General features: G+C 49.9%; 1 protein-coding gene across 1 annotated transcript in view; it reads left to right on the forward strand.

The window, feature by feature from the left end:
• Positions 1-21420, forward strand: part of ccdc47 (coiled-coil domain containing 47) — a 40222-nt gene extending 18802 nt beyond the window's left edge. Inside the window, exons 5-13 of the mRNA XM_070864771.1 lie at positions 1948-2069; positions 3758-3823; positions 7619-7720; positions 9436-9546; positions 10445-10530; positions 12082-12140; positions 12501-12610; positions 13201-13368; positions 20845-21420. Of these exons, the coding sequence (XP_070720872.1) occupies positions 1948-2069; positions 3758-3823; positions 7619-7720; positions 9436-9546; positions 10445-10530; positions 12082-12140; positions 12501-12610; positions 13201-13368; positions 20845-20925 (905 nt within the window). The 3' untranslated portion in view covers positions 20926-21420. The remainder of the gene's footprint in view (positions 1-1947; positions 2070-3757; positions 3824-7618; positions 7721-9435; positions 9547-10444; positions 10531-12081; positions 12141-12500; positions 12611-13200; positions 13369-20844) is intronic.
• Positions 21421-22045: the final 625 nt, after the last annotated feature.

Here is a 22045-nt window from a genome sequence, read left to right on the forward strand (position 1 = left end):
GCACCTGGAGGCCACACTCCTGCTGTTTCTCTAAGTTCAGAATTCCGCTGCGTTTTATTTCTAGCTGCAGTCTCTTTACTTCCTGAAAATAAAAATCCCTATTAATTCTTCCTCATGGACCATGACACCCCACACTTCCCTTCCCAATAATTAACCAAGTTATGTTCCCCATAATGAGAACATTTCATTTATACAGCTCCTTTCACAACCTCAGGACATCCCAAAGCATTAAGTACTTGTGAAGCGTGGTGGTCACTGTTGTAATGTAGAGAAGCACGGCAGCCAATTCTCTCACAGCAAGATCCCACAAACAGCAATGGGAGAAATGACCAGATCATCTGTTTTGGTGATGTTGACTGAGGGACAAGTATGGCCAGGACACCGGGGAGAACTCCTCTGCTCTTCGATTAGTGCCATGGGGTCATTTAATCCGTCTGAGCACTCCCTCAGTAATGTCAGTCTAGATTATGTGCTCAAGTCCTGGAATCCCACCACCTTCCAACTCCAAGGTGACAGTGATGGAGATACGAAAAACACTTTCTCATCTCTTTTTCCCTCCTCCTCTTCCCCGTACTCCGAGTCTCTGTGGCACACATGTTATTTGCTGCCTGAGAGAGTGAGGGAAAGCAACCTGCACCCAAGCTACCTGATAGGACACAGCAACCCAGAAGGGGAGCTGGGATCGGGGCGGGACCCGATATTCTGGACACAGTATTCTGGAGGGCGGGAGGGGCACTGGGACACAGTATTCGGGGGGGGGGGACGCGGGCACTGGGTCACGGTATTCCGGAGGGGGGGTTGGCACTGGGGCACGGTATTCCCGAGGGGGAGGAGGGGCCACTGGGACATGGTATTCCAGGGACGGGAGCGCTGTGGCACAGCATTCCAGGAGAGCAACTGGACTAAGCTCTGGATGTTGAGCAGGAACAGCAACCATGGCTTATTTTTCTTACCCTTCCGAGCCCAGGATGCTAACATCAGTTGTGGCCCCCTAGTGGTCTCAGCAGACACCACCTTAGCCCTGCACATGGGGCATTCTAATCAGTGTGCTTCAGTACTGCACTGGGTGTAATAACCCATCACTGGAAACACTTGAATAGGGCAGTTGCTTTAGTTGGAGTGGTAAGTGGCTGGTGGTGTGTTGGTTGTTTCGCACTAACTGTTCCCTCTGCTGGAGCAGGTTGGTAATGGGATTTTGATCCCTCTGTACCTCAGCAAAATGCTGGGATCTGGGGGTCCTTGTACATACAAAAAGTTAGCATGCAGGTACAGCAAGTAATCAGGAAGGCAAATGGAATGTTGGCCTTTATTGCAAGGGGGATAGAGTATAAAAGCAGAGAAGTCCTGCTACAACTGTACAGGGTATTGGTGAGGCCACACCTGGAGTACTGCGTGCAGTTTTGGTCTCCGTATTTAAGGAGGAATATACTTGCATTGCAGGCAATTCAGAGAAAGTTCACGGGGTTGATTCTTGAGATGAAAGGGTTGTCTTAAGGTTGAGCAGGTTGGGCCTATACTCCTTGGAGTTTAGAAGAATGAGGTGATCTTATTGAAAGATTCTGAGGGGGCTCGACAAGGTTGGATGCAGAGAGGGTGTTCCCCTCGTGGAAGAATCAAGAACTAGGGGGTATAGTTTCAGAATAAGGAGTTGCCCATTTAAAATGGAAATGAGGAATTTCTTCTCTTGGTCGTGAATATTTGGAATTCTCTGCCTCAGAGAGCTGTGGAGGCTGGGTCATTGAATATATTTAAGATGGAGATAGATTTTTGAGCGATAAAGGATTCAAGGGTTATGGGGAGTGGGCAGGGAAGTGGAGTTGAGGCCAAGATCACATCAGCCATTGAATGGCGGAGCAGGCTCGAGGGGCCGAATGGCCCACTCCTGCTCCTATTTCTTCTGTTGTGTATCGGGTGATGGCGCAGCTGATGTGATTCCTTTGTTTGCAGGGGATGATGGGATCAATAAAGAACCGACCAGCACAGGAAAGCTGAACCAAGAAAATGAGCATATCTACAACCTGTGGTGCTCGGGGCGTGTGTGCTGTGAGGGAATGCTAATTCAGCTAAAGGTACGGGAACCTACTTAATCCCACCCCGGAGACCCAGAGATCGGAGCTTTAAACAGTTTGAGCGAAGTCAATACATCAAGCTCTGGGTTTTAAATTTTTATATTTATTTTTACAATTCATTAATTAAAAGTTGCTTTGCTCCGCTTTTTCATTAAATATTGAATCTGCAAACCCAACCTGATGGGATACGAAAAGTGCATCAGAGACATGAGTGAGGAATGGAGGATAGCTGGGGGAGAGAGATGGGCCATTTACACTGAACCATCAAACACCCCCAGGGCAGGTACAGCACGGGTTAGATACAGAGTAAAGCTCCTGCTACACTGTCCCATCAAACACTCCCAGGGCAGGTACAGCACAGGGTTAGATACAGGGTATTTGTCTTTACTAACACCGTCCCAGTGTATCCCAGATAAGCTGTGGCTTTCTGATTTGAGATTGCTGGACAGTTTTGGACTGTGGATTTCCACTCAACTAGATTGAGACACTGCCTTCTGATACTTAAAGTAGGAGTTAGAATAGACAACCTTCTAGGTAAAGAAAGAAATACTGTGTTATTTCACCTCAGTGCATCTCACTATGAATTATTATTTAAAGTGAAGGCTTAGTTTGTCGGTAACTGCAGTAGCTAGTCTGCACCAACACTGTCCCATTGAGATGATCAACAGTTAGAGAAACAAAGACTTGTATTTATCTAGTGCTTTATTAGGTCTCTTGGTAACTTCCCAAGGAGCTGCCTAGACAATGACTCGCTTTGAAGTGCAGTAACTGTTACGTCAGCATACATTTTGTGTATCAGCTCCCACAAGCAGCAGTGAAATGAGTGGTCAGTTTTGGTGGTGTTTGAGAAGGGAATGTTTTCCAAGGCATCAGGAAATTCTTTTGCTCTTCAAATAGTACCATGGGAGCTTTTAACATCCACCAAAACAGACAGACTGATCCTTGGTTTAACATCTCAGCCAAGGGATGGCAGCTCCACCAATGCAGTACTCGCTCAGTGCCAGCCAAACATTTTACTCTCTGTCTGGGTTGGATTCTGCTTGGGTGAAAGGGCAGTGTGCTAATCGGTCCACTGCCTCACAGCCCAGCAGGTCTACCAGACTATGGTCGCACAGATGGTCTGCGAAAACGGCCAGATAATTGAATGTAAGGTCCCACTAGAATACTTTACATGTAAAAGGCCTGATCAGTCCAAATGGTCCATAAGGTAAAAGGCATTTAACTGCAAAGGGTTAAATTAGGAGAGTAGGAGTTTGTAAGGGAAAAAACTAACTGCAAGTGCTGCCAATGTGAAATTAAGAACTGAAGACACTGGAAATAGTCAAGACAGCATTTGAAATGAGAAAAAACAGCTCAACATTGAACCTGGGTTCTTCAGTGCTCAATTTCCATATATGAATGTCTAAAACCAGTGGTGTGCAACATAAATAGGCAATGGTATGCAAAGATCCTAATAAATCACAGGGCTGGGAAATGGATTCCACAGGCCAATACCCAAGGGTCCCAGATTTGTGGTGTTTGCCTTGGAGATAGATTCCTCCTCACTGTAAACGCAGCACTGAACCCAAGTTCCAAATTGCACAAAACATTGAACGTGTAACGGTGGGGAATGTCTTTTTCTTGAAGTTAAAAAGCTGTAGTTGCTGCATCCTGCTGTAACCACGAGCTATTTGGTTCTTTTGTTTTAGTTTTTGAAGCGGCAGGATCTGTTGAACGTACTTGCAAGGATGATGAGGCCCGCCAGTGACCAAGTGGTATGTATTCTGTTAATCAACTCTGTTAATGATGATGTCTCTCTGGTCGGGGTTGAATGTAATTGCTGTTAATTACATGCAGTCCGAGAGTCCTGGTAAAATGGGCAATAAATGCAGGATCCTTCTGCCGCAGTGGATACAGCTGTTGACAGAGTCGCTGTCAGGCCCACAGACCAGCTGTGATTCCCACTATGATCTCAGCTGTGGAGCTTTTACTGGACTGTGGGCACAAAGGAGAAATATCTCCCCTTCTCCCCATCCCCCCCGCTCCCCTCGCCCCCCGCTCCCCTCCCCTCGCCCCCCCCTCCCCTCGCCCCCCCCCGCTCCCCTCCCCTCGCCCCCCCCCGCTCCCCTCCCTCGCCCCCCCCCGCTCCCCTCCCCTCGCCCCCCCCCGCTCCCCTCCCCTCGCCCCCTCCCCTCGCCCCCCCCGCTCCCCTCCCCTCGCCCCCCCCGCTCCCCTCCCCTCGCCCCCCCCCGCTCCCTCCCCTCGCTCCCCCGGCTCACCTCCCCTCGCCCCCCCGGCTCCCCTCCCCTCGCCCCTCCCCTCGCCCCCCCGCTCCCCTCCCCCTCGCCCCCCCCGCTCCCTCCCTCGCCCCCCCCGCTCCCCTCCCCTCGCCCCCCCCGCTCCCCTCCCCTCGCCGCTCCCCTCCCCTCGCCCCCCCGCTCCCCTCCCCTCGCCCCCCCCCGCTCCCCTCCCCTCGCCCCCCCCGCTCCCCTCCCCTCGCCCCCCCCGCTCCCCTCCCCTCGCCCCCCCGCTCCCCTCCCCTCGCCCCCCCCGCTCCCCTCCCCTCGCCCCCCCCCGCTCCCCTCCCCTCGCCCCCCCGCTCCCCTCCCCTCGCCCCCCCCGCTCACCTCCCCTCGCCCCCCCCGCTCCCCTCCCCTCGCCTCCCCCCGCTCCCCTCCCCTCGCCCCCCCCGCTCCCCTCCCCTCGCCCCCCCCCGCTCCCCTCCCCTCGCCCCCCCGCTCCCCTCCCCTCGCCCCCCCGCTCCCCTCCCCTCGCCCCCCCCGCTCCCCTCCCCTCGCCCCCCCGCTCCCCTCCCCTCGCCCCCCCGCTCCCCTCCCCTCGCCCCCCCCGCTCCCCTCCCCTCGCCCCCCCCGCTCCCCTCCCCTCGCCCCCCCGCTCCCCTCCCCTCGCCCCCCCGCTCCCCTCCCCTCGCCCCCCGCTCCCCTCCCCTCGCCCCCCCGCTCCCCTCCCCTCGCCCCCCCGCTCCCCCCCCTCGCCCCCCGCTCCCTCCCCTCGCCCCCCCGCTCCCCTCCCCTCGCCTCCCCTCGCCCCCCGCTCCCCTCCACCCCCCCCCCTGCTGCCCTCCACCCCCCCCCCCTGCTGCCCTCCACCCCCCCCCCCCTGCTGCCCTCCACCCCCCCCCTGCTGCCCTCCACCCCCCCCCCTGCTGCCCTCCACCCCCCCCCCCCTGCTGCCCTCCACCCCCCCCCCCCCTGCTGCCCTCCACCCCCCCCCCCGCTGCCCTCCACCCCCCTCCCCTGCTGCCCTCCACCCCCCCCCCCGCTGCCCTCCACCCCCCCCCCCGCTGCCCTCCACCCCCCCCCCCGCTGCCCTCCACCCCCCCCCCCTGCTGCCCTCCACCCCCCCCCCCTGCTGCCCTCCACCCCCCCCCCCTGCTGCCCTCCACCCCCCCCCCCTGCTGCCCTCCACCCCCCCCCCCTGCTGCCCTCCACCCCCCCCCCCTGCTGCCCTCCACCCCCCCCCCTGCTGCCCTCCACCCCCCCCCCTGCTGCCCTCCACCCCCCCCCCTGCTGCCCTCCACCCCCCCCCCCTGCTGCCCTCCACCCCCCCCCTGCTGCCCTCCACCCCCCCCCCTGCTGCCCTCCACCCCCCCCCCCCTGCTGCCCTCCACCCCCCCCCCTGCTGCCCTCCACCCCCCCCCCCCTGCTGCCCTCCACCCCCCCCCCCTGCTGCCCTCCACCCCCCTCCCCCCGCTGCCCTCCACCCCCCCCCCCGCTGCCCTCCACCCCCCCCCCCCCGCTGCCCTCCACCGCTCCCCTCCCCCGCTCCCCTCCCCCGCTCCCCTCCACCCCCCCCCCCCCCGCTTCCCATCCACCCCCCCCCCCCTGCTTCCCATCCCTCCCTCCCCCCCGCCCCTGCGCTTTCACCTATTAACATACATACTCACCCACACACTAAAACACACATTGAAAGTGTTTGGGGAGTATCCCTAGCCCTCTTGGTGAATAGCCTGAAAGAAAAAAAATGAAAAGCTCTAACCAGGCAACTCCATCAAAATCTAGAATGTGAGATCAGATTCGTGTTCTCAGTCGATCAAAATCGTCATTTCATCCCAAATTCTCGGGCCTTAAATGATTGCTTGTCTTTTTTCCTTCTCTGGAGCAGCAATATCCTTCCAGTAATTGGCCAGTAATGCACACGTACTGCAACAAAGTAAACCTTGTTTAATTTGTAATCTGTTACTCTGCTAATATTACCCAGGTTCTTTGTTGACTCCTTTCTTGCAGCAAGGTCGATAACTGATTAGGTTTATGCACTGCAACCCTGCGACCTTCCTCTACCAGCATGGTGTCACCTAAACTTTACACTTGTATACCGCCTTTAACAACGCAACACACAGTAGGGCTGACGCAGCACTGAGCAGGCAGTGATACATTAGTGGAGGTGGCCAGAGAGAGGTTTTTAAGATGATTTTCGAGATGGGGAGAGATGCGGCAAGTCAGAAGAGTTTAGAAAGCGGTTTTGAAAGTAATGACTGGTTCCTTGCTCTCAATAATGTTTTACTTATCTATATTGAACTGCATCTGCACCATATTGGCCCGGGTATCTATAAGATATGTTCCAACCAGAGTTTTTCATTATACAAATGCTTAATACAGTTTTACTAAATCCCTCTGTGAGCCCATTGGCTCAACTGTTGAAGGTTTTAATATCAACGGGTTGCTGTCTGTGTTCGTGTGCACAGAAGGATTTAGTGTGAGTGCGTTATATGTCTGCAGTGGAACCGAGTCAATCTCCTAAATCCCACCAGATCTGTGTGCCTGTTGTTCAGTAAGTGCCCAGCCTTATAATTAGTGTCATCTGCAGACTTTGGGGTTTTGCTTATGATCCACATTAATATGTTAAAAATGGCAGGGGTCCCGAGGGGACCCCTGCGGTACCTTCTCGAAACCCCTTTCCAGTCTGGAGTTATTTATGGGGACCATCTGTTAGCTTTTTTTTTTAGCCGTTTTATTTATCTGGCTCCACACTGAGCCAGAAAAATCCTTACATAAACTATTGGCTGTTACCATGGAATTGGAAGACCCAGAATTGTTGCCCATTTATAATCAAGCAAATCTAATCTAGTTCGAAGTTTCCTGAAAGTCCCAAGGATACGATATCTACTGTTGTAGCTTCTTGGGAAAAGAAATTCTTAGAAAATACTGGTGAAATGAGCAGACACATGCTGCCTGTCTAGCTCAGCATTTCCAGCCTTTCCTAGGTTTCCAGCGTCTGCAGTATTTTGCTTTTTGATTATCCCATTAAGTGCGTCCCCCATTTTTGTCTCCCGATTTCAATCACCGCCTCCAATAAAACTCAAGGTGCAAGTAGTTTAGCCCACATTCTTCATCCATTCTAAGGGTGTCTAACCCTTATTTAACAATACCTGCCATTACTTGCAGGCTGAGAGCTCCTGTGCAATTGGTAAACATAACCAATAACTCTCCAGCCTCACATACCAGCTTTCTGTCGTGGTTTCTGTGCTCTCGTCCCCTCGGTTTACTGCGCACATGTTTGCCTTTTGAGGAAGGAATGGAAATGAGAGCTTATTGTGGTTCCTTCTGCAGCAAATCAAAGTGACGATGAATGAGGAAGACATGGACACCTATGTATTTGCCATCGGGTCACGGAAGGCCATGGTCCGGATGCAGAAGGAGATGCAGGACTTGGTACGTAATGGTGGCCAGTCACCGTGGCTGCTGCTCTTTGCGAGCATCTTGTACAGTATGCAAGGCTGGCATTGGTCCGTGCCCATGGGATCAGGCTCTCGATGTCTATCCTTCTGTGAAGCATTACTTCCTGGTGCTGTTTGCACACGTTGGATTTTGCCAATTTAACTGGTACAGTATTACCAACAATTGATTGGTAGTTTTCAAGACTGACATAGATCAATAGATTTTTGTTGTGTATGGTTCTTGAGATATGGAGCAAAAGCAGAAAAATAGAGTTGAGGTGCAGATCAGCCACGATCTAATTGAATGGCGGAACAGGCCCAAGGGGCTGAATGGCCTCCTGTTCCTAATGTTACTAAGTGCCGACATTTCAATTCATTTCCCTGCAGAGTGATGCGCTATGGGCCTAACACTGCTGTGGCTGGGCTGTGTACATCGTGGAGCTGTGCCACTTAATATTCCAAAGATTTATGTCTCTGAAATCATTTTTTAAATTAATAATGTATAATATTAGAGATTTGTTAAGCAGGCATCATGGTAACTGGTAAATGGGGCATTAATAAGTTAGCGTTTTAATGATATATCCCGGGTGTCTTGGCCAATATTTATCCCTCAATCAACATAACAAAAAACGATTATCTGGTCATTATCACATTGCTGTTTGTGGGAGCTTGCTGTGCACAAATTGGTTGCCATGTTTCCCACATTACAACAGTGACTACACTTTAAAAGTACTTCATTGGCTGTAAAGCGCTTTGAGATGTCCAGTGGTCGTGAAAGACACTATATAAATGTAAGTCTTTAAGTAGCAGGAGCTACAGATTGCTGAGTATCTAAATATTTTCCTGCGTCGGCGAGGATGGAAATCATTGTAGTGACGGCCCTTCAATTCTTACTGCAGCTGAACACAGACTGCAAGCAGATACTAGGGCACTTGCATTTAACAGCTAGAACACATTCCAGAGCTTTCTGTCATACTGGAGTACTGCGTGCAGTTTTGATTTCCAGATTTACGAAAGGATATACTTGCTTTGGAGGCAGTTCAGAGAAGGTTCACTAGGTTGATTCCGGGGATGAGAGGTTTGACTTATGAGGAAAGGTTGAGGAGGTTGGGCCTCTACTCATTGGAATTCAGAAGATTGAGAGGTGATCTTATCGAAACGTATAAGATTATGAGGGGGCTTGACCAGGTGGATGCAGAGAGAATGTTTCCACTGGGGGAGACTAGAACTAGAGGGCATAATCTTAGAATAAGGGGCCGCCCATTTAAAACTGAGATGAGAAATGTCTTTTCTCAGAGGGTTGTAAATCTGTGGAATTCGTTGCCTCAGAGAGCTGTGGAAGCTGGGACATTGAATAAATTTAAGACAGCGATAGACAGTTTCTTAACCGATAAGGGATTAAGGAGTGGGCGAGAAAGTGGACCTGAGTCCATGATCGGATCAGCCAAGATCGTATTAAATGGAGGAGCAGGCTCGAGGGGCCTTATGTTCTTATGTAACCACTGCTGGAAATAAGCTGATTTTAACACCAACACTTCAGCAATGGCAGGGAGGCTGCTGTGAGCACATCGCTGATTGACGTCTGTTTAATTCCCATTGTGTTGGTGGATCGATAGCTTGCTGCTAACTAACTGCTGGTCCTGCAGTCTTTATCTTGATAACGGCGATTGCTGCACCACGTGGTCACAGACACACTCTTTTTCATTTTAGAGTGAGTTCTGCAGCGATAAGCCCAAGTCAGGGATTAAGTTTGGGCTTCCTGATTCGCTATCTATCCTGTCGGAGATGGGCGAGGTCACAGAGGGTATCCTGGACAACAGGGTGAGTGTGTTGAATTGTGGAAGTAGAGTATGTAAAAGTTAACAGAATTCCTCACTGAACTATCTGTTACAGCCTCGGCCTCGAGTCCTCCGATGGCTCATTTTGTAAAAGCAGCAGCTAACTGACTTGGCATCCCTGGCCTGCGCTGAGTTACCCAATCTCAGCCAGAGGGTGATAGAGGCTAAAATTGGTTTCAGCACGAGGGGTCGTTGGCTAGAGTGTGCGTGCTTTCACGTGTGCGCACGTGCGTGTATATGTACGTGTCTCTGGCTGTCTGGGTTGATTACTAATGACATTAAACACTTTCCTTTGTACACCGAGTATCCAGATCAAACAAATCTAGCAATAAAAACGGATCTTGAAGTGTTAACCCTCGCTTCCTCGCCCCACAGATGCGGACTGACCTGAGTGTTTCCAAGAATTCTGAAATAAAAACAGAAAATATAACATCTGCACCTTTTTGTTTCAAACACTCCCAGGGCAGGGACAGCACGGGTTAGATACAGAGTAAATCTTCCCTCTACACCGTCCCATCAATGGGGCTCTGCCCTAACCTACTCAACCCGTGCCCATTTTCCACACCAATCGTCCTATGGGCTCTCAATTTTGAGAGTCCTTGTCAATTGGGAGCTGGATTCATACGAGTATTACATCCAGCATAAAGATTTACCTCACTGTATTTATTATACTCAGCTGGAATTTTGTGCCCAGGTTACAATGGTAAAAAGGCCGTATCCAACCCACTGTCCAGCTCATACCCTCCATGACCACCCCCGAGTCCTTTTCTGGTCCATCCACATTACAGTGACGTGTGTGTGTGTTATCTTTGTACTCTGTTCAGGTGTTTACTAGGGACTGACTTGAAGTGTTGAGTTTCGTTTTCCCTTTCTGTTCCCAGATGGTGCACTTCCTATCGAATCACGCCGACAAGATTGAGTCTGTTCATTTCTCGGACCAGTTCTCTGGGGCTAAAATTATGCAAGAGTAGGTAGCAATAATATGTGCATGAGGAGCCCTGCTTCACCTGCTGAACTGTATTGTATTGTGATCAGTGAATGTTTCAGATATCGATGGTGTGGGAAATCCTGATTCAACTAATGTTTACCTTTTTCAGATTTTTATCGATTGTGGGTTCGCAGCCCGGGGGGGTTGCTCCTGAGCCTCTGCCAATATGCAGTGATTAGCTGCCAGGGCACACATTGGTGAACAGCCTTCTGTGATGTCTCTGTGCCTCTGTGTAGCCATGCCTGGCACTTGGGCATCGCTGCTCCCTCACAGTATTCGTGACATCAGTAACTTCTCGGATTTAATGATGGGTATAGGCGCCACCATGTCATGGTTGCTGGAACACCAATGTGCTGTGCTGCTGGGACTGAGCCACACAGACCAGGGACATAGACCACCCGGTATAACTCTGAGCCACACAGACCGGGACATACACCGCCTGGTGTAAACCTGAGCCACACAGACTGGGAACGCACCGCCCGGTGTAACTCTGAGCCACACAGACCGGAACATACACCGCCCGGTGTAACTGAGCCACACAGACCGGGAACACACCGCCCGGTGTAACTCTGAGCCACACAGACCGGAACATACACCGCCCGGTGTAACTCTGAGCCACACAGACTGGGAACACACTGCCCGGTGTAAACCTGAGCCACACAGACCGGAACATACACCGCCCGGTGTAACTCTGAGCCACACAGACTGGGAACACACTGCCCGGTGTAACTCTGAGCCACACAGACCGGAACATACACCGCCCGGTGTAACTCTGAGCCACACAGACCGGAACATACACCGCCCGGTGTAACTCTGAGCCACACAGACCGGAACATACACCGCCCGGTGTAACTCTGAGCCACACAGATGTGCAGGTGGTCCCTGATACAATATCTGGTCTATGCTGAGTAAGCTCTTGTATGCTGGGGCAGCAATGTGGCATTAGCAGTACCTTCAGCATCCCTGGCCTAAGGTTGAAGCAATGATTCAGGACTCCCGGTGATTCCAGGACCGTGTGTGTGAATGTCGGAAAAGTACAGGATTGGACCTGGCTGTGTTGCAACCTCACAGTCACATAGCCTGCTGCTGCTCTGTATTTGGGCTCAAGCTGCTTGGCTGATGTGCTGGAGGATGCTGTTTGCCTGGTGAAAGAGAAAGTCGGCACCTTCAGGGAGCAAACACTCCCCTTGGAGCACTGGTCCGGAGTTCAACTTCCTCAACCGCTCTTAACTTCTATGGTTGGAGAATAAAAATCACCTGCACAATGCCCATGTACTCAATGGCAGGCTCACTTAAACCAGATTGTTCCTTACAGTTTGTGTTGGCAGAGCGAAGGGAAGATGCATTATTGGTGCACTAAATTAAAAGCAATACTTTTAATGACTCTTTATTTATTCATTGTCTGGAAGTTAAAATATTCTGCAGTATTTATTTGTCGCCTGTCTGTACAATCAGGAGGCAGCTTTACTGGAGTCGGCGCCTCTTGAATTTGCTGAATGTCTCTTTTCTTTCCCTTTTGTTTTTGTTCAGAGAGGGTCAACCCCTCAAGCTGCCTGACACTAAAAAGACACTACTGTTTACATTTAATGGTAAGTCTCGGACTCTGGGCTCATTCGGGGGGGTGGGGAGGGAGGCGAGGGAGCCTGAGGCCTTGTGGTTGGGGGTGGGGGGAGCACACAAAATGCAGATTTAAAACTTCGAATTTAGGGGGTGTAAAAATGGAAGTAGTTGGAGGAAGTTGCATTGATGGTGAGAAAGCATTGGACTCTGTGCAATTACTCGCCGATTATGAACCAGTGCTTCATAAGGGTACAGGAAGCTCCCCTCGGCCCCTCTCCTGAGATCAAATCTGTCCGATTTCTGAATTTGATCCATTGTGTTATTTCTGAACGTGCAGTTGATTGATCATGATCGAGATCAAGCCTTGTGTGTGTGTTTATTCTGTGCAGTGCCTGGAATCGGCAACACTTCTCCAAAGGACATGGAGTCCTTGCTGCCGTTAATGAACATGGTTATTTACAGCATCGACAAGGCGAAGAAATACCGTCTGAACAGGGAGGTGAGAGATCATTGCGCGCGTACTTTGCGCCCTGATTGGTTCACTGTGCGCACTGCGGTGTCTCACTGCCCGGCTGATTGGTTTAACCATCGACTAGTACATGAACTTCCATTTTGTTAGGTTGGAGGGGTCCATTTACCAGTTTTCCTTGCTCGTCTCTCCACTCTATTTCCACCCCCCCCACCCCACCGATGTCTACTGCTCACAAGTTTAAGGACATGAGGATGTATAGGACCTTCTGGCCATTCCCAAAGTTTGCAACATACAATTACTTTGCTATATCTCTTCAACCCCTCAATCAGTTATTTCTAATTGACTCGAATTTGACAAATATCTACCTGCACTTGCTGTCCTAAGGCTGGCAGCAGGATGTCTATGTATCTCTGCCAGTGTTAGCGTATTCAGCTGGCATGAGGTACTCCCCTTCCCTTACATCCCCTTCTTTTTTCTCTCCCCTCTTCCCCCTACTCCAACACCCCCCCCCCCCCTCCCTGCCCTGCCCCCCTTCCACTTCTCTCTCCCTCGCTCCTCCATGCAAGTGACTATACCAGTAACTGCACTGACTTTGTTTTTATCCCGTCCCCGCTCAGGGTAAGATGAAAGCTGACAAGAATCGTGCTCGTGTGGAGGAGAACTTTCTAAAGATGACCCACGCGCAGCGTCAAGAAGCTGCCCAGACACGCAGGGAGGAGAAAAAGCGAGCGGAGAAGGAAAGGATCATGAATGAGGAGGACCCGGAGAAGCAGCGCAGGCTTGAGGTACGAGAGAACCCTGGGACTGACCCAGCTCTGTCAGCCACTCGCTCGGTGTGGGCACTGGCCTTTCATTGCGGAGATCTGTGTTCCAATCCAGGCCAGGCCACTGGAATGAAACTGCCCGCTGCAAGAGCCCTACGTGAAGACCTTGGCCTCGTCCCTTGTGAACCTCTCGCTTTGTGTCAGCCGTGCCTCAGTGGGCAGCGCCTTCACCTCTGGGTCAGAGTCCCACTCCAGGGGCTTAAGCACGTAAATCTAGGCTGACGCTCCCAGTGCAGTCAGAGGGGCTGTCTTTCAGATGAGACATTAAACCGAGGCCTTGTCTGCTCTTAAGTGGAGGTAAAAGATCCCACGGCCACTATTTTGAAGAAGAGCAGTGGAGTTATCTCCGGTGTCCTGGCCAGTATTTATCCCTCAATCAGCATCACCAAATACAAATTATCTGGTCATTATCACATTGCTGTTTGTGGGAGCTTGCTGTGCGCAAATTTGCTGCAGCGTTTCCTACATTACAAAAGTGACTACACTCCAATAAAAAGTACTTCATTGGCCTGCAAACCACTTTGGGACATCCGGTGATTGTGAAAGGCGCTATAGAAATGCAAGTCTTTTTCCCTCACTTCCTAGTCAAGGAGCACAGAGTCTAATTGTAGTGCCCCTGGCTGAGAGCAACGATCAGAGTAGGGCTGGACCTGAGGCCTTCCTGATCTGAAAGGCTCAGTCACGCACTGCTTTTACCAACTGACCCAATGTAAGAGCCAGTGTATTTGGCATTCACTTGTGATGCCCGGCACTTCAGTTGTGTGTGTTGGGGTTAAGGCAAGTCTGCTAAAAGTACAACTGAAGTGTGGAGCAAGTCTCTTGACAGTAACTGTGTGACACGTGTTTATTTTTAGGTGAGTGTTGGTGTCAAGCACTCCCAGTCCACAACCAATATAGCCCAGTTGGTTGCACAGTAAACATCCCCTGACATCCAGCGATCTCCCCATACTGCAGCATTGTGACCTTTTTCCAGTGCTGTTGATCCATACGCACTAGAAACTGGATGGAGACGATACAAAACTCATTGTGGAATCCTTGCAGCCAGCAGACAGAGCAAAATTTAAACCCAGCAGTCAGGCCTGAATTTGTATCCAGATCCGAGAGCTAAAGGGTCAGGTCACCTGTTGTACCAACTTCCTCACCTGAGTGATATCAGCAGCGAAGAGGATTGCGATCTCTCTGCACAACAGATGTCTTGAGTTCCATTTGTACGATGCGTATATAGTGTTTTATTTTGCTCTTCTGTCGAATTGATGCGGGATTTTAAGACGGAATCTGCATTGACACAGCACCTCGTCTCCGGACACCCCCAAGTGCCTCACAGCCAATAAATCTGCAAAGCAAGATCCCACAAACAGCAAATGATTGACCTGATCTTTTTGGTGCTGTTGGTTGAAGAATGTTGGCTACGTCACTGGGAGAAGTCCCTCCCCTCCTCCTATTGTGCCATGGGATCTTTTATTACATCCACATAAGCAGGCAGATGGGACCTTTGTTTAATACCTCATCCAAAGGACAGCACCTCCGACAGTGCAACACCCCCCTCGGCGCTTCAATGAAGTATCAACCTGTATTGTGTGCTCAAGTCTTGGAGTGTGGCTTGAACCCACAACCTTCTGACTCAGAGGCAAGAGTGCTACCCACTCACAAGCCACGCTGACACTGACTTTTAGCTGCTAAATGCCAAGGCAGACGTAGGAATGAATGTGAACAAGTGAGCACATTGCTCACTAGCTTGCTGGCTTTGGGCACCACTCCGGCTGTGCACAGTGCCGAGGGACATGGAAGCAGAGGAGCCACCAGAGGCTGCCTTTTCTTCCTCTAAACCCCCAGCCTTGTGTTCACATCTTCCTCTGGGATGTGCAGGTGATCCTGATGTTAACCCTTGAGGTGAGCAAGTGTACCCCATAGTAACAACCCCCCTCATAGAAATAGGAGCAGGAGTTGGCCATTCGGCCCCTCGAACCTGCTCCACCATTTAATAAGATCATGGCTGATCTGATCATGGACTCAGCTCCATTTCCTTGCCCGCTCCCCATAACCCTTCACTCCTTTATCGCTCAAAAATCTGTCTATCTCCACCTTAAATATATTCAATAACCCAGCCTCCACAGCTCTCTGGGGCAGAAAATTCCACAGATTTACAACCCTCTGAAGAAATTGCTCCTCATCTCCGTTCTAAATGGGCGACCGCTTATTCTGAAACTATGCCCCCTAGTTCTAGATTTCCCCATGAGGGAAACATCCTCTCTGCATCTACCTTGTCAAGCCCCCTCAGAATCTTATACATTTCAATAAGATCACCTCTCGTTCTTCTAAACTCCAATGAGTATAGGCCCAATCTGCTCAACCTTTCTTAAGTCAACCCCTTCAACTCGGGAATCAACGCAGTGAACCTTCTCTGAACAGCCTCCAATGCAAGTATATCCCTCCTTAAATAAGGAGACCAAAACTGTATACCAAAACTGGTGTGGCCTCACCATTACCCTGTACAGTTGTAGCAGGACTTCTCTACTTTTATACTCTCTCCCCTTTGCGATAAAGGCCAACATTCCATTTGCCTTCCTGATTACTTGCTGTACCTGCATGCTAACTTTTTGTGTTTCATGCACAAGGACCCCCAGATCCCTCTGTACTGCAGCACTTTCTAATCTCTCTCCATTTAAATAATAATTAACTTTTTTATTCTTACTGCCAAAGTGGATAACCTCACATTTTCCCACATTGTACTCCATCTGCCAAATGTTTGCCCACTCACTTAGCCTGTCCATATCCCTTTGCAGATTTGTTGTGTCCTCCCCTCAATTTGCTTTCGCACCTATCTTTGTATCATCAGCAAACTTGGCTACGTCACACTCGGTCCCTTTATCCAAGTCATTAACATAGATTGTAAATAGTTGAGGCCCCAGCACCGATCCCTGCGGCGCCCCAATGGTTACCGTTTGCCACCAGAAAATGACCCATTTATCCCGACTCTCTGTTTTCTGTTAGTTAGCCAATCCTCTATCCATCCTGATATATTACCCCCAACCCCGTGAACTTTTATCTTGTGTAGTAACCTTTTATGTGGCATCTTGTCGAATGCCTTCTGGAAATCCAAATACACCACATCCACTGGTTCCCCCTTATCCAATTTGCCCATTACATCCTCAAAGAACTCCAGCAATTTGTCAAACATGATTTCCCTTTCATAAAACCATGCTGACTCTGCTTCACTGTATTATGCTTTTCCAAATGTCCTGCGACTGCTTCCTTAATAATGGACTCCAGCATTTTCCCAACGACATGTGAGGATAACTGGTCTATAGTTTCTTGCTTTCTGTCTGCCTTCTTTTTTAAATAGGGGCGTTACATTTGCAGTTTTCCAATCCACTGGGACCTCCCCAGAATCCAGGGAATTTTGGTACATTGCAACCGATGCATCCACTATCTCTGCAGCCACTTCTCTTAAGATCTGAGGATGCAAGCCATCAGGTCCAGGGGACTTGTCCACCTTTAGACCCATTATTTTACTGAGTATCTTTTCTTTAGTGATTTAAGTTCCTCCCTCCATATAGCCCATTGATTATCCACTATTGGGATGTTTTGTGTCTTCTACCGTGAAGACCGATACAAAATATTTGTTCAACGTCCCTGCCATTTTCCTGCTCCGCATTATTAATTCCCCAGTCTCATCCTATAAGGGACTAATGTTTACTTAAGCTGCTTTCTTCCTTTTTATATACCTGTAGAAACTCTATCTGTTATGTTTCTTGCTAGTTTACTCTATCTTCCCTCTATTATTTTTTTTAGTCGTCCTTTGCTGGTTTTAGAAACATAGAAAATAGGTGCAGGAGTAGGCCATTCTGCTCTTCGAGTCTGCACCGCCATTCAATAAGATCATGGCTGATCATTCCCTCAGTACCCCTTTCCTGCTTTCTCTCCATACCCCTTGATCCCTTTAGCCGTAAGGGCCATATCTAACTCCCTCTTGAATATATCCAAAGAACTGGCATCAACAACTCTGCAGCAGGGAATTCCACAGGTTAACAACTCTGAGTGAAGAAGTTTCTCCTCATCTCAGTCCTAAATGGCCTCCCCCTTATCCTAAGACTATGTTCCCTGGTTCTGGACTTCCCTAACATCGGGAACATTCTTCCCGCATCTAACCTGTCCAGTCCCGTCAGAATCTTATACGTTTCTATGAGATCCCCTCTCATCCTTCTAAACTCCAGTGAATACAGGCCCAGTTGATCCAGTCTCTCCTCAGATGTCAGTCCTGCCATCCCTGGATTCAGTCTGGTGAACCTTCGCTGCACTCCCTCAATAGCAAGAACGTTCTTCCTCAGATTGGGAGACCAAAACTGAACACAATATTCCAGGTGAGGTCTCACCAAGGCCCTGTACAACTGCAGTAAGACCTCCCTGCTCCTATACTCAAATCTCCTAGCTCTGAAGGCCAACATACCATTTACTTTCTTCACCGCCTGCTGTACCTGCATGCCAACTTTCAATGACTGATGAACCATGACACCCAGGTCTCGTTGCACCTCCCCTTTTCCTAATCTGTTGCCATTCAGATAATATTCTGCCTTCGTGTTTTTGCCCCCAAAATGGATAACCTCACGTTTATCCACATTATACTGCATCTGCCATGCATTTGCCCACTCACCTAACCTGTCCAAGTCACCCTGCAGCCTCTTAGCGTCCTCCTCACAGCTCACACCGCCATCCAGTTTAGTGTCAGCTTGGAGATATTACACTTAATTCCTTCATCTAAATCATTAATGTATATTGTAAAGAGCTGGGGTCCCAGCACTGAGCCCTGCGGCACTCCACTAGTCACTGCCTGCCATTCTGAAAAGGACCCGTTTCTCCGACTCTCTGCTTCCTGTCTGCCAACCAGTTCTCTCCCTATATCAGTACATTACCCCCAATACCATGTGCTTTGATTTTGCACATCAATCTCTTGTGCGGGACCTTGTCAAAAGCCTTTTGAAAATCCAAATACACCACATTCACTGGTTCTCCCTTGTCCACTCTGCTAGTTACATCCTCAAAAGATTCCAAAAGATTTGTCAAGCATGATTTCCCTTTCATAAATCCATGCTGACTTGGACCGATCCTGACACTGCTTTCCAAATGCGCTGCTATTTCATCCTTAATTATTGATTCCAACATTTTCTCCACTACTGATGTCAGGTTAACCGGTCTATAATTATCCGTTTTCTCTCTCCCTCCTTTTTTAAAAAGTGGTGTTACATTAGCTACCCTCTAGTCCATAGGAACTGATTCAGAGTCGATAGACTGTTGGAAAATGATCACCAATGCATCCACTATTTCTAGGGCCACTTCCTTAAGTACTCTGGGATGCAGACTATCAGGCCCCAGGGATTTATCGGCCTTCCATCCCATCAATTTCCCTAACACAATTTCCCGCCTAATAAGGATATCTTTCAGTTCCTCCTTCTCACTAGACCCACTGTCCCCTAGTACATCCAGAAGGTTATTTGTGTCTTCCTTCGTGAAGACAAAACCGAAGTATTTGTTCAATTGGTCTGCCATTTCTTTGTTCTCCATTATAAATTCACCTGAATCTGACTGCAAGGGACCTCTGTTTGTCTTCACTAATCTTTTTCTCTTCACACATCTATAGAAGCTTTTGCAGTCAGTTTTTATGTTCCCTGCAAGCTTCCTCTCGTACTCTATTTTCCCCCTCCTAATTAAACCCTTAGTCCTCCTTTGTTGAATTCTAAATTTCTCCCAGTCCTCAGGTTTGTTGCTTTTTCTAGCCAATTTATATGCCTCTTCCTTGGTTCTAATACTATCCTTAATTTTCCTTGTTAGCCACGGTTGAGCCACCTTCCCCGTTTTATTTTTACTCCAGACAGTGATGTACAATTGCTGAAGTTCATCCATGTGATCTTTAAATGTTTGCCATTGCTTATCCACCGTCAACTTTTTAAGTATCCTTTGCCAGTCTATTCTAGCCAATCCACGCCTCATACCGTCGAAGTTACCTTTCCTTAAGTTCAGGACCCTAGTTTCCGAATTAACTGTGTCACTCCCCAGCTTAATAAAGAATTCTACCATATTATGGTCACTCTTCCCCAAGGGGCCTCGCACAACAAGATTGCTAATTAGTCCCTTCTCATTACACATCACCCAGTCTAGAATGGCCAGCTCTCCAGTTGGTTCCTCGACATATTGGTCCTAATACACTCCAGGAAATCCTCCTCCACTGCATTGCTACCAGTTTGGTTAGCCCAATCAATATGTAGATTAAAGTCGCCCATGATAACTGCTGTACCTTTATTGCACACATCCCTTATTTCTTGTTTGATGTTGTCCCCAACCTCACTACTACTGTTTGGTGGTCTGTACACAACTCCCACTAGTGTTTTCTGCCCTTTGGTATTCCGCAGCTCCACCCATACCGATTCCACATCATCCAAGCTAATGTCCCTCCTTACTATTGCATTAATTTCCATCTTTAACCAGCAACGCCACCCCGCCTCCATTTCCTCTCTGTCTATCCTTCCTAACTGTTGAACACCCCTGGATGTTGAGTTCCCAGCCTTGGTCACCCTGGAGCCATATCTCCGTGATGCCAATTACATCATATCCGTTAACTGCTATCTGCGCAGTTAATTTGTCCATCTTATTCCGAATACTCCTCGCATTGAGGCACAGAGCCTTCAGGCTTATCTTTTTAACACACTTTGCCTCTTTAGAATTTTAAAAAATTTCCAAAACCTCTGACCTCCTGCTAATCTTGGCCACTTTGTATGCATTTGTTTTCAATTTGATACCATCCTTTACTTCCTTAGTTAGCCAAGGATGCTTCCCTCCTCTGAATGCACCTTTGCTGCAGTTAAAGAAATAAAAGCAAGAACTTGCTTTTATATAGCGCCTTTCACAACCTCGGGACGTACCAATGCGCTTTACAGCCAATGCAGTACTTTTATATTTAAAACAAAAGTGCAGTCACTGTTGTAATGTGGTAAATGCAGCAGCCAATGTGCACACAGCAAGCTCCCACACACAGCCATGTGACGATGACCAGATAATCTATTTGTGATGTTGGTTGAGGGATAAATATTGGCCAGGAGACCGGGGAGAAACTCCCCTGCTCTTTGAAAAGTATCGTGGGATCTTTTACATCCATCTGAGAGGGTAGACGGGGCCTCGGTTTAACGTCGCAACAGTGCGGCACTCCCTCAGCACTGCATTGAGAGTATCAGCCGAGATTTATGTGCTGAAGTCTCTGGAGTGGGACTTGAACCCACAACCTTCTGACTCGGAGGCGAGCGTGTTACCCCAATGAGCACCCCTCGTCAGCCTAGCCTAAAGCAGGAGCACTCGGTGGTGGGTATCCCAGGCAGCAATGAGTTGCTGCAGGTGTTTCTTTTTCCTCTGTACGTCTCGCAAGGTTCAATTGTCTCTTTTTCCTCGCAGGAGGCCGCACTCCGTCGGGAGCAGAAGAAATTGGAAAAGCGTCAGATGAAGATGAAACAGATCAAAGTGAAAGCAATGTAAAAGTACCAAATAACCAGAGGGAGGCTGCTGCCTGGAGTGAGCAGACCCACGTCAAATTGAAATGTTTGATTTTAAATGGAAAAAAAAGCTCAGGGCAATTTATACAGCGAGTTCCACACCCGCCACCGTGTGTCTCCCTTCCATTTGCCCCACTTCTCATCCTCGATTCTGCATGAAACTCTGCTACGTTCTGCACTGGGGCCGGACATCATCTCACCCAGCCCTGACTGCAGCTCGCCAGCTTCTAACAGGACTGGACTTGAACCCTTGAGAGTCAAAGCATCGAGTTTAAACTGGTGATTTGGGCAGATGTGCGATGCACTGAGCAGTAGGATCCAGTAGTGACTTTACTGTGGCACTTGTGGGTGTTGGTGGTATCACCGATCCCTAGTTTAACATGTAATTTCCAGATGATCACCAATGCAAATGTGCGTTTGATTTATCACAGACTGTTATCTACTTGTATTTGCAGAATTAGATTACTGAAGAATCTCATTTCTCCTGCATGGCTCAAGTCATTGGCAAATCGAATGGGCACCAAGGCTTTCAACAGCAAGGATCAGCTTGTGAGCTTGGTTCACTCCTGTGCAATACGCTGGGATTAAATTGAGCACCGAGTGCGGATCATAACAGGAAAAGAATCCTGCTAAGGATGTGGGCCCTCCTAACTGATTGAAAGCAGTTGCTGGGGGGGAGGGGGGGCTGGGTCGGCTGGGGGGAGGGGGCATCTGGGGGTGGGGAAAGGGATGGCCGGGGGGAAGGGGGGGGCGGCCTGGGGGAGGGGGCATCTGGGGGTGCGGTCACTGGGGGAGGGGGCGCCTGGGGGTGTGGTGATCGGGGGGAGGGGGCGCCTGGGGGTGGGGCGGCCGGGGAAGGGGGTCGGCCTGGGGGTGCGGTCACTGGGGGAGGGGGCGCCTGGGGGTGGGGAAAGGGATGGCCCGGGGGAGAGGGCGCCTGGGGGTGGGGCGGCCTGGGGGAGGGGGCGTCTGGGTGTGCGGTCACTGGGGGTGTGGTGAGCGGGGGAAGGTGTCGCCGGGCGGGTTCAATCACTGCTCCAAGCTGGGCTCAGCCAGGGCCGCTGGAGAAAAGCTGCAAATGTTCCCTGCGTCCTTGCACTTGG

The sequence above is a fragment of the Pristiophorus japonicus genome, chromosome 21 (assembly GCF_044704955.1).
Source record: "Pristiophorus japonicus isolate sPriJap1 chromosome 21, sPriJap1.hap1, whole genome shotgun sequence".
Classification (NCBI taxonomy): Eukaryota; Metazoa; Chordata; class Chondrichthyes; family Pristiophoridae; genus Pristiophorus; species Pristiophorus japonicus.